Source organism: Anas acuta, chromosome 1 (genome assembly GCF_963932015.1).
Source record: "Anas acuta chromosome 1, bAnaAcu1.1, whole genome shotgun sequence".
Lineage (NCBI taxonomy): Eukaryota > Metazoa > Chordata > Aves > Anseriformes > Anatidae > Anas > Anas acuta.
The window spans coordinates 14,832,790-14,851,349 of record NC_088979.1 but is presented as its reverse complement, the minus strand read 5'-3'; the positions used below and the strand labels follow the sequence as shown (position 1 = coordinate 14,851,349).

Sequence of the window (18,560 nt, the reverse complement as noted above, 5' to 3'; positions counted from 1 at the left end):
CATTGCTTTCAACAAGTTTTAGATATAAATTAAGCAATCAGAGCTACCTCTCATAGTTATGGAGAGACAGACAGGAGCTCCAGAAAACAATTCAGAAATCAACCTGAGATGGGCGCATAGGGACAGAAGTGCTTCTTCCTCAGTACTGGCAGCAGCACCATCTTGTTTGAGCAGCTTATGTTAGATGCCTGATGGTAGGTGGCTAAAATGGTGTGATGAATCCTACCCTAAGATATTTATTGATATTTATGTGATTAAAGGTTCATGTCCACTGACACAGGAGATTAGGAGCATCCTGGCCCCTTGGAGAGACCCAGTCACCCCTGACCTGTCCCATGCCCCTCCATTTGGCATAGGGGAACCTCAGACTTTGGGCCAGGGGAATACCTGTCACTATGTGTCAATGACACAGAGCCTCCATCTCTCACAAACTGAGGGGTCACTGCCACTGTTCAGCACTGTTGACAATAATCTCCCAGGCACTGGGGTCAGGCATCACTGGCAACACTCCACAAGTGGGATTAAAAGAGTCATTCAAACCCTTAAGTACGCAGACGGACAGTTAGCAAGATCTAAGGTCTTAGAGAATGTATATTTTATGCATGAAAAAAAAAAAAAAATTACCTGGTGTCCACTGTCTCCCTTGTCAGACAGATTACCTATAAATAAATAAATAAATATATAAATAAAGTAAAACATAAAAATAAAGTTTTTGATTCCTCACAAAATCACAGAAAGGTTTGGATGGGAAGGGATCTCTTGGTCCATCTGGTCCAACCCCTGCTCCAGCAGGGACACCCAGAGCAGGTTGCCCAGGACCACATCCAGGTGGTTTTTGAAGATCTCCAAGGAGGAGACCCCACAGCCTCCCTGGGCAACCTGTGCAAGGGCTCCCTCACCCTAGTGGTCACTGAAATATCTTTGTTTCAGTTTGTTTCAGTACACATTGCCTCTTATTCTGTTGGAACAAAAGTATTATATTTATATATACAATTGTATTGTATGATTGCAATATTTCAACATGCATTATGGGACTTTTTTTTTTTTCCGACATATATTTAGCCCCCCTCCTAGTAGCAGGTCTACCCAAATGGGACACCAATGTGTATTTAGACCATGAGCAAATTTAATCTGAACTTCATTGAGGTCAAAAACATGGTACAGCAAACTCAGTCTTGCAAGACACAGACATTGCCATTTGTTTGTTCCTGCAGCAAACAGTGCAAATACTGCTGCCATACCCTGATGTAGAGCTGACAAATAGGACTTTGCTACGCTGGCAAAACTGGAGACAAAATGATTAGATTGAGCTACACCATGTCCAGAAAAATAAATAAGTAGATCTGATTGTTGTTTCATATTGCCAAGTTCAGGGAAACAGGTTCAAATCTTCTAATTTGAATGTCTGTATTGAATAAAGAAGGAAATATTTCAATTACATTAATTTGTTCCTTATTATTTGCCTCACACTCTTCTTGTTTCATAATTCTGTTATTCCTTCACATTTCTGGCATGGCTTTCTGAGTGGTCTCATAACCACAAGATATTTTAATGTCTTAATCAGTCCTCAGTCTCAGCTACAATAGTAAAAGCCAAAAAAGATGCATGAGTGGTTTGGCTCACACTTTATAGGTTTTATTTCCTCAAGGAATTCTCTAACTGCCTCTCAGCTTGGGTGGTTTTCTTCAGTTCTTCCTACTGCTGATCATCCTCTATAGTATCTTTGCCCTCCACAGCACTGCCATGTTATCCGACTGCATTAGAGCATGTTTCATTTAAACATAATATAATAATCTCTTCTGTCTCTAATCTTCAGACATTTTCTGAAATACTCTCTTTCAGATGGGATTCTAGCTCTCAGAGCAATGCATACTTGTCCTAGATCTTTTATGATTGTTATGGCTCTCAAATACTTCTCTATTTCTTCATTTTTTATTATTTCTGGCGAGTTGGGACTCTACTTCCTTATTTCACTAATTACATGCCCAGATGATCATGCTAACTGTTGAATATGAAGTCATAGATATGTATCAGAAGTAGAGCTTAATCCTCTGTAGTAAAATGTGTTCTAAAATAATTTAGGTTTCCTGTTGTATGTCGGTGTCTTATTTTTCTTCCCAATTCTTATTTTGAAAATATCTGGTACCGCTGACAAGTCAACCTCATTGTTTGTGTGAAAATAGGCTTTTTAACTGTAGGCTATTGACCTACATTTAAGATCCTGCGTTCTTCTGAGATAAACTTTGAAACCAGGAATCTTAGCTGATATTATCTGTGATGCACTCAGTCCAAGTGTTTCAGTTACAGTTTCTCAGCCTTCTAAATGTAGCAGATTTTCTGTTATAGCAAATTTCTAGCCTGTTTGCCTCAAAATTGAGTGAAGATAAAAGTCTCTTCACGAGAAACATTTTCATGTGATTCTTTTTCCTAGAGAATTCAGAGCACAAAAATGACTGTTTTCTTTAATAGTGCATATATAATGGTCTAATTTGCTCTGGTTTTCACCTCTTGTTTTGGAGGGTGTTTGGTCTACATTTGAATGTATCTATCTGTTTTCTGTTCACCAAGGACTCCACAGTGTGTCAATAAGACACAAGCCAGGATGTCCAACCTGGAAGGTCCAACAATATCTACCCTAGAAAAGCAGTATGGCTTGGATGCTGTTTTTCTTATCTCTTATTGGTTTTCTTGGTTTCACACAGTCACCCTCACTGGTAGGGAAAAACCTCCTTTGGCATTGTTCTTGGTATGATTATATATGCATCATCACTATAACTAGGGCTGTGGTAATGAACTGAAAAAACACTGTGTAATGATTTGGACACCCAGAACTAAAATACCACAGAGTATTACCTAAATAAAACAGACAAAGATAAGAGAAAATGTGCTGGCCAAAAAGAACAAAAATAAAATGATTACATTTAACAGGGATTTAGGAAATGGTTCCTAGTGAAAACTTGGCTCTGGACTCCAACCAGCCCATCTGTGTTTGCTCCCTGACAGCTAGACTTTGCATGTTCACAATCAGTAGCTCCCAATGGGATGTTTCAGCATTAGTGCCATGCATCAAGCCTATAGCAATTCCTGTACATCCCAAATGGGCCAGAGTCCCTGGGCATATGCAGATATATTTTGTAGATTAGTGCAGGGACATTTATCTCTTCATGGTGCCTCTTTCAGGCCAAGTTTTACAACTGCACACCTTCTGTGACAATTGCCAGATTTAAAGGTGAAGGACTTCACACATGTGAGATCAGCTCTACAGAGTGTCCTATGGCTTGCCTGCCATCAGGGAAATGCTGCCTGGGACACAACAGAGCAGTTTCCAAGGCCAGGCAGCAACTCCTGTGGGGATAAAGTATCTGATTTGATTTTCCTGTGTGTTCAGGAAACAGATAGGTACTTGGCACAGAAAGCGGCACTCCTTCCCTTCTTGAAGCTACTGATTTCAGTGATGATACCATGTCTGAGACTTGTGCAAGTCACTGAGGTGTAACTCAGGCACTACCCCAGTCTGTGACCTGTCACATTGCATTGCTCCTCTACAATAGAATAATTAGGGCTGATTCAGCACCGAACGTCCTCAGCCCTATCGCAGTGGCCTTTGGACTTGTGTGTGGTTTGAGCTATGCCATTACGCTCCTATCACTGCCCAGCACAGCATCCTGGTTCATAAACGGCATGACTGATCACACTCTTGAAGTGGAGTCAACAGCATTTTTTTAAAGGAAATGTATAATATTGGCTGATAGGAAGCCACAAGCTTGTGCAAACTTTAAAACATCTGACTCGGACGATTGCATTCAGCTTTTTTATCTCACTATTAAAATGTACCTTTCTCATTAAGAGAAAACTCTTATGAGAAAACTCTTAATGAATCTTCTAACTTTACTAGGATATCTGGCAACCAGCTGTGTACTATTACACAGTGACGTGACATATCTCTGACACTTCGGTCTTCTCAGGAAAAAAGATTGCTTCAGGATAACATTCTGGTTTTGTGGAAAGATTTTGATTTTGCTGCTTCAAAATGTATCGGAAACATGTGGAGAGATTAGGATATGCGTAGCAGCACAGAACGGACAAAAAAGTACTTCCTTGAAGAATGACGACTGTATTTTCAAGTGCTGCCTGAGAATGAGAGAAATTGCAAACATCAATGTGACAAATTATAAGTTAACAAGCAATTCTTAGAACAATGAATTAGCAATTTTCATTTTTGTAATATTAAAAATATGGAACTACCAGTCATAGTTCCCCTTTCAGCAGTAGTTCTGTAGCGACAGACTGGTTTAGGGAAAACCCACACATGATTCACATTGTGCATTTATTATTTCATTATTTAGTCAGGGATGTAGGTGGATGTTTCTCCTTAGAAAGAGAAGAATGAAAGGCATTAAAAGATTTAAAAAATTGATCAGATATAACTGTAGCAAAAGAGAACTAGCCTGAAGGGTCACATACAAATCCTCTATAAGTGATGTATAAAGTAAATGGAAATCACCGAGACAGAAAATTGTTGGAGGCTGGAAAACTCTTCTGCGGAATTACTTCTCTTCTAAGACATCTGCTTAAAGGTTTTCTTCAGTCTGTGCTGAAAAGAGGATAGATGTAGAAGATAGATGTTCTGGATAAACCTCTGCAATGCTTGCACTCCTATGCAGATTTGAATAAGGAATGATGAGTTGAGTATCTAGAAAAGGGATTCTTGGGAGGTCTCTTGCCTCAACATGAGCAAGAAAGGCACAGTTTTTCTGAGGAAGAAATGTGCAAATAAAGTAAGGTTGTTGCTAATGCAGGGAGTCGTAAGCCTGTACTGTGTGTGGAAAGAATGGAAACACCTCTGAAAAAAAAAAAAAAAAAATCCTTTACTCACAAAGGCATTAACCCCTTCTTCCTTAGGCACCCAGTTTGGCAATGCTGAGCAGATGGGTCCTGGACCTGGCAGAGTGATTTAAGGCAACCTGGGTGATGTATGGATGATCACTCTCCAGGCAAGAGCTGTCTCTGAACAACAGTTGGGGGTAGGTAAAGCTTACCTTTCTCCAAAGGTTATATAGAGATGTTAGGCACACTTCAGGCAGAGTCAGTGTGTTAGGAGACGCCACATCCAGTACCCTGACAGCAGTGAGGCTGGTGCAGTGCCATGGGTCCAGGTAGTAGAGATGCTGAACATGTGTTCTCAGTAGCTCCATCCACACCGTGGATGTCCCAGCAGCTGGGCTTAGACTCCTCAGCCATCCTGCAGCTGCCCTGGGATGCCCTATTGTCCCCCATTGTCTCATGCACACTCACACAAGCAGGTCGTTCTGCTGACTCCACATCCCACAGTCTCCCTCCTAGTCACTGGCTTGGCCTCCCAGACTCTCCAGTAGCCAACCCACAAACATCCATATCTCTCCAGTATCCAGCCAAGGCTTATGTCCACTTTGAAAGTCAGCTCCCAGCCTCTTATCCTACTCACTGACTCATCAGCTGTGTCTTCACCAGTGCTCGTACACAGATGTAGTAGGTACTCATGTGACACATATCCCAGTCTTTCCAGTTGCTGGCATCACAGACACATGGGTCTGCAGCCCCTGGTCCCATCACAGGAGCTATCACTAAGACCCCACATACCTGTGCACAAGGGAAAGAGCCCCTTAACCAGGAAAATTGCTAAAAGTGGTGTTTAGTGAGAAGCCAGGACTGTGCTGGTCACATGGGGGGCGGGGGCATGATCAGGCAATCAGAAACCTGCTTGCACACAACCAGCCCTTTATTCCCTTATCCTGCTGTTTTCCCACTTGTTCCTCTCCAAATCACCGTTAATCCTCCTGCATTAAATATCCTATAATAAGTCTTGTGCAATCTCAAAAATGCTCTTCCCCTGCACCCCATCATGAGTCCCATGCCCTTTAGGAAGCAACCTACCACCATGTGATGAGGATGCACCAGCCCATATATTGAAACTCCCCCAGAACAACCTAGGGGCTTGTGGGGTGAGCTGTGGGCTCTGGTGGCCCAAAGAGGTGGCCGGGGCTTCCCAGCTGGCCAGGGTACTCCTCTGCTCCTTTGTGTGTGAAGGTGAACCTCTAGTCACTCAATCTAACACAAAGGTCTCACAAGCAAAGCGAGGGACTGTGTAGGCACAGGTCAGCACTCAGTAAATTCAATTTGGCACATTCGAGCTTTTTTCTGCTGGCTTTTGAGGTGTTTTTTTTTTTTTTCTGCAGACTTGGAAAGAAGAGGGTGACAATGAGAGAACGGCTGTGTGATGAGAACAGCAGATGACTGAAACCTCTCTTTCCATCATTCAAGGGAGATGTGCTGAAGGACACGCAGTGGGAAGCCAATGCAGATGGTGAAATGGGACATGACTTTGTAGCCCAACATGATGGAAATTCCCAAGGCAGAGTGAAGCCACTGCTTCTGCTTTCTCTTCCTGATGCTGTTTAAGATTTTCATTCGATGACTGTAAGCATATAAGCAGCTCCCACAGCTAATGCTGGAATCCAGGACTCCCTAATTCTGCCATTGGCTATCCTAAAAATTAATTTATTTGAAGTTTCCAGGAAAACAAACAGATGTCCCCTCCTGCCCTCTGCCTGACTCAGTATCCTCCTTGTCCCATTACTATTTGGCAAAAGACCCTTTCCAGAAGTGTGCATAGCAGCAGAAACTTCCTGTACAATCTGCAGCTTATGATTTCCTAATGTTCCCATCTCAGACCCTTCTGATTAACCTGCATCTCTTTGCTTGTATGTGTTTAAACATCTTATGTCTTAAATAAAAATAATAATAAAAAAAAAAATTAAAATTAAAAAAGGAAAAAAAAATGATAGATAAATATCTAAGGAGTTCTTAGGGAAGACTTAAAAAAAAAAAAAAAGATGAAAAAAAAAAGAAAAAAAATGAGGCACTGAATCAGGACCTATACAAGCAAGCCTACAGAAACATATGAGGAAGAAATATTTACAGGGAGGAAAAAAAAATCTAGTTTAGAAACTGAATTAGAGAAGTTAAGCAGTATTTCACTAATCCCAGTATCATGTGAGCTGTTGCAGACTTTGGAGATGTATCCAACACGACACTTTTTGTTCATGTCTGAAAATCATGATGAATTAAGAATAATCAACAGCAAAGTTTCCTTGGACAGTGAGCCATGAAGCTGAATCTATTTACTGGTGTAAAAGCTGTACCCACTGATCATCTTCCTAGCAATTTCAAAGACAAGCACAGGATTATTGCTTTGAAATGTCCTGTATTGTCTTTATTCAATCACTACAAATAAGTAATATGACTCACCCTGGAAGATATAAGGAAATCTGCTTTTCCCAGAAATAGCATCTCCTCCGTTAAATCTCAGCATGACTGAGGGGTGGCAGATGCTGCACTACAGTGAGGTGGAAATATATAGTAAGTACATTATATTTTCCTGGTGTTTGGGAACTGATTTAAATAATTTCCAGAAGGATATTTCCAACTCCTTAGAAGCTGGACTAGATAGTCCTTGTGGTTCCCTTCCACCTCAGGATATTATATGATTCTAGAACAATTAAGTTTTCACCCTGTATTGACCTTCTTCAGAGCAAAATCTGATCAGATATCAGAGACAAAAGAAAATGGTACATATTTGCCTTTTACCATCTCACACTAGCCTTTGTTTTCCCTGTCAAGACATTGAATCATAAAAAAATGGGTTTCAAAAGACCCCTATAGGTTTCCACAGAGTGCATTTATCTCTGGCAAGGACAGCAATACCAAAAACATCACAAAAGATGTGCAGTCTGTACTTGACAACTCCCAGAGTCAGCAAGACCATCTACTCTGGTGCTTAGCTCTCCTTGCAGTTAGAAACGTTTTCTGGAATTTAGGGATCTATATTACAGGTGCCCATATGTCCAAGGTATTTAAAATCCTCTTATATTCAACAGACACCTAGTCAATACAGTCAATAAAGTATAAAGAGCACTTCAGTTGATCTTAAACTCCATATCATATGGTCAGTAGTGTCACTCTCTAGAATCCATTGCCCCATGGGAGCAATATCCATGGGAACTTAGACACCTACATCACATGCAGATATCTATGCATCAAAACATTTAAAGCTGATTCTACATCAGAGCATCATTAATTTGTCCATAACTGAAACACCTACTTGGGACTAATTGACATGACACAGGAGGTATGGAGACCTACATCATTGTAGGAGGGAAGAATGGAGACATACATCTGTGTAGGGTAGCTGGAAGTCAGGTTGGATTCCCTAGAATATCTCAAATTGTACAGATGCTCACAACAAACCTCATATCTACATTTAATCACTCTTGATTAAGACTATGGTAGAGTTATGGAGAACATTCACAGATAGTCATTTGGGAACAACTCTTCATATATTTAACAATATTTATCATACATATCTCGTCTTGATGAGACAGGGAACGCAAAGTCACAAAATAGTTTTCAGTCTTTATTTTTCACACGTATGTTTATGTCGGGTTTCACAGAGTTTTTCTGATCAGAGCACATTACTGTGCTTGGATCCAAACACCCTATTGCATGTCCGCTGGCAAGAGTATAAGCAGTATTTTATTAATCATACATATACAATTTCAGCTTATATGTTCCAGGAATCTGACTGATTTTTTAAATATCAGTTGAAAATTGTTGAAACATTTTAGTTCTTATATTTGCTAACAGCACGAGATTGTTTTAGACAGAACTGCTAATTAGCTGATGGCAGCCCTCATGGATTTATTGCACTAATTACTCCTAATTAAGATCAGTTCCTTGCACTTTTATATGTTATTTCTACATATTTTGACAATGTTTTATTATTTATTATAAAAGAACATGTGTGTTGTTATTGATTATAATGCAATATATTATGTTACTGTTATATCTTATTCTGATTTTTATTCCAGTTTGTCAAGACCTTGTGCCATAGATAGTTTAAAGGTATGATTAAAAAAAAAAAAAAGAAAAAAAAAAAAGAAAAGAAAAAAGTTTATGAAATGTAATGTAATTTGGAAATGAAATGTAATTTTCACCTTTTATCTGAAGAGTACTTCCTTATTTACTAAATAGACTATGAAATTGGCCAAAACAGAAGGCTAAGGCAAAATAAAGACAGTAACATTAGTTAAACACATTTCATCACTCCCTGATGATGAAATGGTTATGCATCATTTTTACTAATCAGAGGATATTATGCAGCATGAGTCAGACTGTCACTGATTTACAATTTAGCTATATAAACAGAGCTGAGAAGCATGCTCAATAGCTCAAGACTTCAGCGAGTAGCTGAGCCAGAGAGCATTTGACAAGAATGAAGGTCTTTTTGCTTCTGCTGTTGGTGTCTGCGGCTGTCTCCTCTGCCTTCCCTTTGGGTCCAGAAGAAAAAGATGAAGGACAAACCATAAATCTCGTGGAGGTAAATATTGTCTGGTGCATTTCTAAATACAAAATAGTCTGAGAGATAACTATAACTGTAATTCTTCATAGAATATGATTTGAAATTAAAGATGTATCATTTTTCAGGGGTTTCAAGAGAAAGCTTTTCCTACTAATCTGGAAAATCTGTGAAAATTTTGTGGAAATTATTTACATAAAATTCATCTGAAAATTGCATAGCTTCTCTTTTGATAATGCTAGTAAGGTAATAGCAACAATAGAGAAGCATGAGTTCCAGCCACAAGGCTCTAAGGTTGTGCAGAAGTAGTCAAAATCGGCAACAGTTTGCATTTCATTGTGCTTTGAAACTTGTGACATGACTGGTCTTGGTAATACAAGGGAGGGAAACTCACTTGAATCAGAGTTTGATTTCAGTATTTTGTTGAATGGATTTTTTAGAATATTTTTAAAGAAATAAATCTATGAGAAATTAAACATTTATATGGACATAAAATGTATACACTATATGTCTCTACGTAATATATGTCTCTATTTATTGGAGACAACAATATTAAAATTTAGTATGAATATCTGGTTTTCTAAAATCTCTAAAATCATATTACACTGCTTAAAATAAATGGTATGACTTTCCAGCTGTATTCACCAGCTTTTTCAGGAGTCCAAGCTGTCTGGGGTTTCATTGCCAATCTCTATTTCCTTGAATGGGAGAAATGAAGTTATAAATTTCCTCATAAGTTTTGCTACTAAAGTAATGGGTTACAATAAATAAATGTGGAATTAATTATTATTAATAGCAAATATTAGATTTTAAAGACATTTTCTCCATATATTCCATCAGTGAAACAAGACATTTAGATAAGTATGAAAAGTGTAAATTATATCTACCTTTTCACACCAATTTCTGAAGAAAATTATCTGTCCTAGATTTTGGTAAATACAAACCTTGTTGATAAAATAATTTAAGAAGAGTTGGAAAATTTAAGTGTGACTCAACAGAATATTGATATGCCACAATATAATGCCACTTCTTTTTTTGTATTCTGGTTCAGACGTATCTACAGAATTTCTACAATCTTCAAGTAGATCACCAGCCCCGTGTAAGACACGGGGGTAAAAATCACCTTGTTGAAAAGCTCAAGGAAATGCAAGAATTCTTTGGACTAGAAGTGACTGGAAAACCTGATCTTGAAACTTTAGAGATTATGAATAAACCCAGATGCGGTGTTCCTGATGTTCAGCAATATGTATTCACACCAGGGAATCCAAAATGGAAGAGAAATAATCTGACATACAGGTAACTTCCTAATCTGGTTCAAAAAATAAATAAATAAAATAAATAAAAATCTTGCATCTCAACTTTGGAAGCCTGAAGTAAAATACATTATGCCATAAATATATCTTCAGTGATTAACTGACTTCTTGAAAGAAACAGGCACTCTATTCTAAAAGGCAGTATCTAAACTGAAGACATTATTGATTTTTATTACTGAAAGAAATACCTAAGATTTCTTACTTTTGTATTAATTATTATTTTTCAACTAAAACTCCATATTCTTAACATTATATAATGTGTTGGGTTTGCTTTGAAGGATTGTGAATTACACCAGAAAGATGAGACAAACTGATGTAGATGAAGCAATCCAAAAAGCTCTGAATGTCTGGAGCAGTGTGACACCATTGACATTCCAAAAGACTGAGGACAAAGATGCAGATATAGTGATCTCTTTCGCTTATAGAGGTAAAACTGATACCTTTACATAGTAAATAGCCACCTGAAGTTATAGAAATAACTTTATTCTAAATTATTTTTTCTTCATTTTAGATCACCAGGACAACTCTCCTTTTGATGGCCCCAATGGGCAGCTGGCTCATGCTTTTCAACCAGGTGAAGGTATTGGTGGAGATGTGCATCTTGATGAGGAGGAAGCCTGGTCAAAAGATGGAAGAGGTAAGGACTCTTTAGGTAACTGGATCCATTTATCTAGTTTTACCTTGTGCAATATTTGCATGATACTTAGCTCCTAAGCCTGATTGCAGATAAAATGTGAGTAGGAGGGTCAGAACTTGTCCTTTTAAATCACTTTCCTCCACATTTCATAGTTTCATACTATCTAGAGTATCCAAACATCTTCAAAATTTTCATCCCTGTGTCTGTTATGAAGGATTGTTCTGTTGGATCACGGAACATCCAACATCATTGGAATTATCCTTGATCCTGAGCATTTTATGCAATAATAGGAGAAACAGGATTTTTGTTTAAAACAAGGAGACCATAATCAATGTCCAACATTCTTCAAGTACTCATTTAGATCTTCTGTTACAAAATTTATGAGTTGTAATGTTGGTAGTATTACTTACAGCCTGTTTTGTACCTGTAGCATATTTTGGGAAGACACATAAAACTTTTTCCCATTTAGTCAACTGTGGTGAATACTGAAACAGATGTTACATTTTTCATATGATTCTTATCCCACAGGATACAACTTGTTCATTGTTCTTGCCCATGAGCTTGGTCATTCACTGGGTCTGTCCCATTCAGATGATCCTGGAGCACTGATGTATCCAACTTATGCCTACACGGACCCCAATGAATTCATTCTTCCTCAGGATGACATTGATGGCATCCAAGCTATATATGGTAAGAAAAACTATTTTTCTAGTATTTCTACTTGGAGGCTGATTAATAGTGATAAGAATATATTTAAAATATGCTTATTCCACTAAAATGAGAAATCTAACTGTTTTAAACAATGGATAACAAAAGAAGGAAAATTTCTGGAGGCTGTCTTCATCTGAAGTCCTGTTCTGCAACACAAACATTTTGGAAAAGATGAACACAACTGTTTTTAGCAATGTCAAAATTCTGCTTTTAGTGATAGACATTTAGTTTATAGCCATATGCCCTCTCATTCTCTTTAAATAATGTTCTTGATATCCTTGGACAACTTCTGAACACTGTCTTTACATCTTTCCACATTAAAAGACAAAATTTTCTTCATTTATCTTCCTATAGGACAGATTAATGCTGCTGTGCAGCCTACAGGGCCCAAAACTCCACAAGCCTGTGACCCCAATTTGACATTTGATGCTATTACTACCTTGCGTGGAGAATTAATATTCTTCAAGGGCAGGTAATACCAATAAGCATGTGTGTTATCTCATATATATTCAATAGTTAACAAGAAAAAGAAATGTAATCCATGAGGGAAAACTATCATTTTGAAATGTAGTACAAAGAGAAACACTAGAAAACCACCATGGTACCCCAGAAAGAGTTCTCAATTCATTAATCTCAAAAGCCTTAATTGACAAGAGCAGTTAAGGAGGTGAGGACTTACAGGTTATTTCCCAACTGTTTTGCTGTTATGGCCATTGCTGTGACAGACTTGTCTCTGGAGTAGATACGGCAATGTATTCATATGTCCCACACTACAATATTTTCACTACAAAAGCAGGGACAGGACTGAAAGTACCAGTATTTAGGAAGACATATAAGGTAGTTACTGAAGCCAACTCTCAACCTTCCTATCCTACAGAGAAATAGAACTTATATTTATCTTGCCTGATTTTTGGTACTAAACAAGGTGCTAAACTTAAGAGTGCAGTCATGCTATACATTCAGTGGAGAGGGATACTCATGCCCTAATGAGTAACTCATACATTAGACAGACTAAATCACTAAGCGGACGTACTCATCTCCCTCCTGTCCGGGAGTTACAATCGTTGTTTTGCATTTATGATGACTGGAACTGTTCTAATATGTAAATTTTCTTTTAACCAGATACATGCTGCGCAAACATCCTGAGAGGGCAGAGACAGAGCTCAATTTTATCTCACTGTTCTGGCCAAAATTGCCGTCAGGAATTCAAGCTGCCTATGAGAACATTGAAAAGGATGAGGTTTTACTTTTTAAAGGTAATGGAATCTGAACTTCTTTTTCTGATGATATCCTCCCTTGACCTTTACAGACTATGCAATTACAAAAGTCATAGTGATTCTTTAAGGAAGGTCAGTGAAATAGTCTCTTATATATCTGAAAATAATTAAACCAGAGCATGATAGAGCTATAATGTTAGAAGAGCTCTCCAGAAGTCATAGTCCTAAAAAAATCTTCCTGCTGTGTTTTAGCTAAAGTGCTGAAAAACAAGACATAATTATTTCCCTGCTTCAAATCTAGTTTTCTTCAGATAACAGCATTTGATTTATGCATAAGGATTTTTGCTCTTAACACATCATTCAATTGGCAAATACAGGAGTTTGTACATTACTGTTACTGTTCTCACTATTAGCATGGAGTATACTATACTTTTACAAGATTGTTTAGTATGATTTTCACCAAAAATATTTGAAGTCTTATGTGAAGTCTTGTTTAAAAAGGGAGTAAGAGAATTAGTTACTAGACTAGTCTTGTTTGTTTGTTTGTTTGTTTTCCTGGAAAGATATTTCAAAAAATATCTTTTTTGAACTGTATTTTGAAAGCCAAAGAGGAAAAAAAAAAAAAAAAAAGGACTTTGGGCAGTACTTTGGGCAGTGTTTGGAAAACTGAAATGCTTATTAATATTTTGTCATATTTTACAAAAAAAAAAACAAGTGTTGGTGAAAAATTACACTGTGGGAGGAAAAATGTGTGTTCACTGGGGAAAAAAAAATCTTTTTCTTTAAAGTTATCAAATACATTTTAAATATCTAAAATAGCTTCATTATTATTAACTTCATAATGTATCCAATTAAAGTATATATATATATGCTTTGTACACATATATATATACTTTAATATGTGTATATTATATGTGAAGATGTAGTATATATGAAGATGTTCATTGCACCTAAAATTACCAAAGCATTTTGATTAGACATGCATTTCTTAATAGTTTAATGCACATGATTTAGCATTAAAATATTATGTGGATCTATATTCAAATCATATGTTACAGAAATGTAATGAACTCCCGGCATCCTACTCTATGTCAGTGGATTAAGTCATCAACCTCCAGCCCAGCACAGGTTGTTAACTAGACAAATATATTATGTTCATTTGACATAAATCTGGTGAAAGTACTATCCATACACCTTGTCATTCTAGTGGTTTTTACCCATAAAAACAATGGACATTTCCACTCTCTTTATGACATAGTTCCAATGTATGTATTAAAACCATTTTCTAAAACAATAAACTGAAATGGAAAAACCAAATGAAATGTATTTATATTTTTCAGAGGACAAATATTGGGTTATCAGAGGATATGACATTCCACATGGTTATCCTAAACCAATCCATCGCTTGGGGTTCCCGAAGACTGTTAAAAGAGTTAATGCAGCTTACAGTGATGAGACCACAGGAAAAACATATTTCTTTGTAGCTGACAGATACTGGAGGTAAGGTGTAATATTCATCTACCAGAAAGTGGTTTTTCATTTGTCCCTGAGGATGGATATATTACTATAAAATTAAAATGTAATGATGCTTAAATCAGATATGCTTCAGAAATTTAAACGGGTTTCTCTGGAAGTTTAAGCATTTATAGAAGTTACTATGAAATGCCAAGATTTCTATTGGACTTTTTGCCATTCATTAAATTGCTATAGTGGCAATGTATTTACTTGCTACTGGATGAAACATCTGTTTAGTAAAACAGCTATTTTCTAGTAAATTATTTACTTTTTCTCCACAACACTGATGCCTTTCTGTGTAATGTTATGATACAGTACACCTATCACTCACATTTCAAATGAAATGAACTACTAATAAAAAGTACTGTAATTGTATTTCCCTTTGAACAATCAAACTGTACATAACCTCCTATTGTACAGTTGGTATTATTTGTAATTTAAATGTAGCTCATGATAAATTTCAGAGAGTACCTGGCTGACAGTAATATAAGTATGCTTCAGGACTGTGCTACAAGTTTTTCTATTCCCACACTTTTTGCTATGCTTTTAGAATGAACTGGATATCCAGTAGCTAGAAATAGAAATATATTTTAGATGCAGGTGATGGCCAAGGCTCTAGATTGTCCAGAAATTCATTAATATATCCCTGGGCTTCATTCCCAGGATCCATGAAAGATCCATGAGATTTTTAAACTTCAAGACATTCATCAGAACTTTAATATATAATTAGAATTAAAAATCTACTTTAGCTTATCCTTATAAGACTTAATACTAAGAGTAGAGTTGCATAGGTGTATGAATTTGCTTTGAACTTTCAAAATATTATCTGCTTCACTACAAATTGTAATGATGTTTCTTGTTTTAAGATATGATGAAAACAAAAAATCCATGGATCAAGGTTATCCCAGGAAAATAGTCCATGACTTTGGAAAAATAGGCAGAGTAGATGCTGCTTTCCAGACTGATGGTAAGTAAAACATATGTTTAAACTGGGTTTATTTGAATATTTGACCTTCTTTAGATAGAAGCATTTATTTTCAAAAACGTGTTATTAGCCCTGAAGCAAAGCAATAGAGATGGAAATGAAAAATAGAAAGTATATATAAATGTTTTTGTTTGTTTGTTTTTCTGCCAAAAAGACACCTATTAAATATAACTGGATTTAATTTTACTTTTAGGCTATGTCTACTTCTTCCATGGAACAACTCAGTTCCAGTTTGATCCTCGGTCCAAAAGGATTGTCAGTCAAAGGAAGAGCATCAGCTGGTTTAATTGCTAATTGCAATGTTTTTCTATATGCACACTGTATATTTTTATGTGCTGATTTTTTCAGCATTTTATGGCTATCAGGTCAGAATGATTTTCTGCCCAGATTTTGTAAGAGTACAGTTTTAATAATTATTAATTGTAATACAAATGCATTTATATAACTTATTGCACTTTCACCCACCATATTAATATTCCTAATAAATTATATTTGTCATATCATTTTGTCCTTGCTTTTTTATTTGTGTTAATACTCAAGAGTGAAGTCTAGCTTCAAAATACTAAAAAAATTGTTTTGGCATGAAATATTGCATCTTTATCCCTAGCTAAAGAAAGGATCAGTCAGCTGGCTCTGAGACTTACAACCCCACACAAGTTCTGGTAAAAAATCTGTGGGTAATTAAGACAGTTGGTCTAGTGTAAATCCATAAAATTATCAGTCACTATCTAGTGTCAGTCTACAAAATCATTAGTGCCAGTCAACAAATCCCACTTCCATATTTGTATTTAAGAACTGAATTTAAGACTGGAAAAATGTAAGATTATAAAGAAGGTTGCTGAAACCTTTGCCCTGCTATCACAGGTAGCCACATTATGTAATATATGAGGTGGATAAACCTCCTCATTCAGGGAGGCTCTTTTAAGTACTTAATACTCCAGTAGTTAGTCAATCCCTTCTGGTTTCAGTGGAATAAAGGATAAAGAAGATTGCATTAAAAATGAGAATTCTTAGCCAAAAATATTTCTGATACAAGAATTTCATGAAAAAGATGGCTTTACATCCACAGTTTTTATTTTCAAATGTCTTCAATTAGAATGGTTTCTGAAGGGTTATCCACTTTCTTTTTTTTCTTTCTTTATATATATATATATGTATATATATATATGGCTCAGCTGATACCATTAGAAGCCATATGTCCCATAACAAGATGTATCGTCTCATTCTTCATCTGCATTATGCAACACACATACTTCAGGGGAAGGTTTCAGGTTAATGTAATAAAATTCACAGGATTTTGAGAAAAGAACATATAACCATACAACTTTTTTTCATTACTTGGCTGTCTGTATTGGAAGCCTATTAAATTGCATCTTTTGTAAATAAATAACAGACAATAATTTTTACCTTCATCAAATTCAAGAGTAAAAATTGATCTAAATTCAAAGATAAGAAACAATAATTGGAAATGGAGGTGAATATATATTATATTACTTATAAAACCTAATAAATAAATAAAGAAATGTATATCAGTAAATTGAAGACTTAAATAAATAATTTATGTGGACCTTGTTCTCACAAAATTCTTAAATTTGAAGCTTCAGTAACAATGCTATTTTATATTTGTCTTGTGCAAACCAATGCCACTGAACAATCAATCTAAAAGCTGTTTTAAACGGATATGTCTAAATTGATTATGTTTTTGGGGGGGTTGTTTTGTTTTGTTTTAATAGAGATCACCTACAGTCCTAGCAACAGAAGATTTAGAGGGAAATATAATACTTCTTTCTAGACAAGGTCTAAATTAAAAAATAAAAATTTGGGGCATATATTTCCTTCAAATGGGAAGGTTGTGAGGTAATTCCAGAATAGCTCCTCAGAGCTAGAGCAGGACCACCAATTCCTCTCTAGAACTAAAAATTAGGGGTACTCATTGGAGCAGAGAAAATGTTAAATGGGGTAAGGAGGTGGTTATTTTTTAAAGGAAAGAAAGAAAGATGAAGAAAGGGTAATTCACAGCCCATAAAGATGAAGAGTTTAAAGAGAGGAGAAAGTTATAACAACATATTTTTAGTCCACGCCTTTTGGCATGCTGTAAAGTTCTGATTTTCTGTTCCCGGGCACAATTTCAGGAACTTGTTTTGTAAACCTTCTTTGAGCAGGAAGACCAAGAGCTCAAAATGAAGTGATTTTTTTGAGAGAAAATTTCCCCCAAGCTTGAATGAGTGTATTTTTTCTTTTCTTGAATGATTGTAGCAATTGCTCCATTTCAGCCAGATAGAAGGACAGATGGTACAAGCTCCTGGCACAAGCACCAGTTCCAGTAAGTCTGACTCTGGTTGTCATTACCTGGTATATCCATGCAATTACCTGCTCTTTTGATAAGTTCATGGTCCTATTTGCTAATTACTTTAGCAAGGTAGAGTACTGTACCTCTCCCTAGTGTTTGTTATGTTTTTTGTTTTTTTTTTGTGTGTAGACCCCATTGCTATTAACTGAGACAGATTCACCCAGGGAGGTATTAAATTGTCTAAATATGTGTTTAGTGCATTGGTATCCAAGATGACCATGCAGGTATGAAACAGAACTTCTGGCAGATAGCACTCCCTAAAGCTCCACATAGCCTATGCTGTCTCTTGGCACCAATGTTTGGATGGATGAATCCTGACCTCACAGAGTGCAGTCTTTGCCAAGGGTTTGTTACGGATCTAATACATTATTTAAGACATTTGACATTGTCCTATGATTTTCACTCAAGCTGAGTAGTCACCTTTGTTGAATCCACGGT

At 36.6% G+C, this 18,560-nt stretch overlaps 1 protein-coding gene across 1 annotated transcript; it reads left to right on the top strand.

The window, feature by feature from the left end:
* Positions 1-9,024: 9,024 nt before the first annotated feature.
* Positions 9,025-16,263, top strand: LOC137849907 (interstitial collagenase-like). Its single transcript, XM_068670058.1, has 10 exons — positions 9,025-9,415; positions 10,446-10,690; positions 10,986-11,134; positions 11,219-11,344; positions 11,873-12,034; positions 12,410-12,527; positions 13,178-13,311; positions 14,613-14,772; positions 15,654-15,754; positions 15,966-16,263. Exons 1-10 carry the CDS (start codon positions 9,311-9,313, stop codon positions 16,064-16,066), a joined length of 1,401 nt encoding a protein of 466 aa, XP_068526159.1. The 5' UTR covers positions 9,025-9,310; the 3' UTR covers positions 16,067-16,263.
* Positions 16,264-18,560: the final 2,297 nt, after the last annotated feature.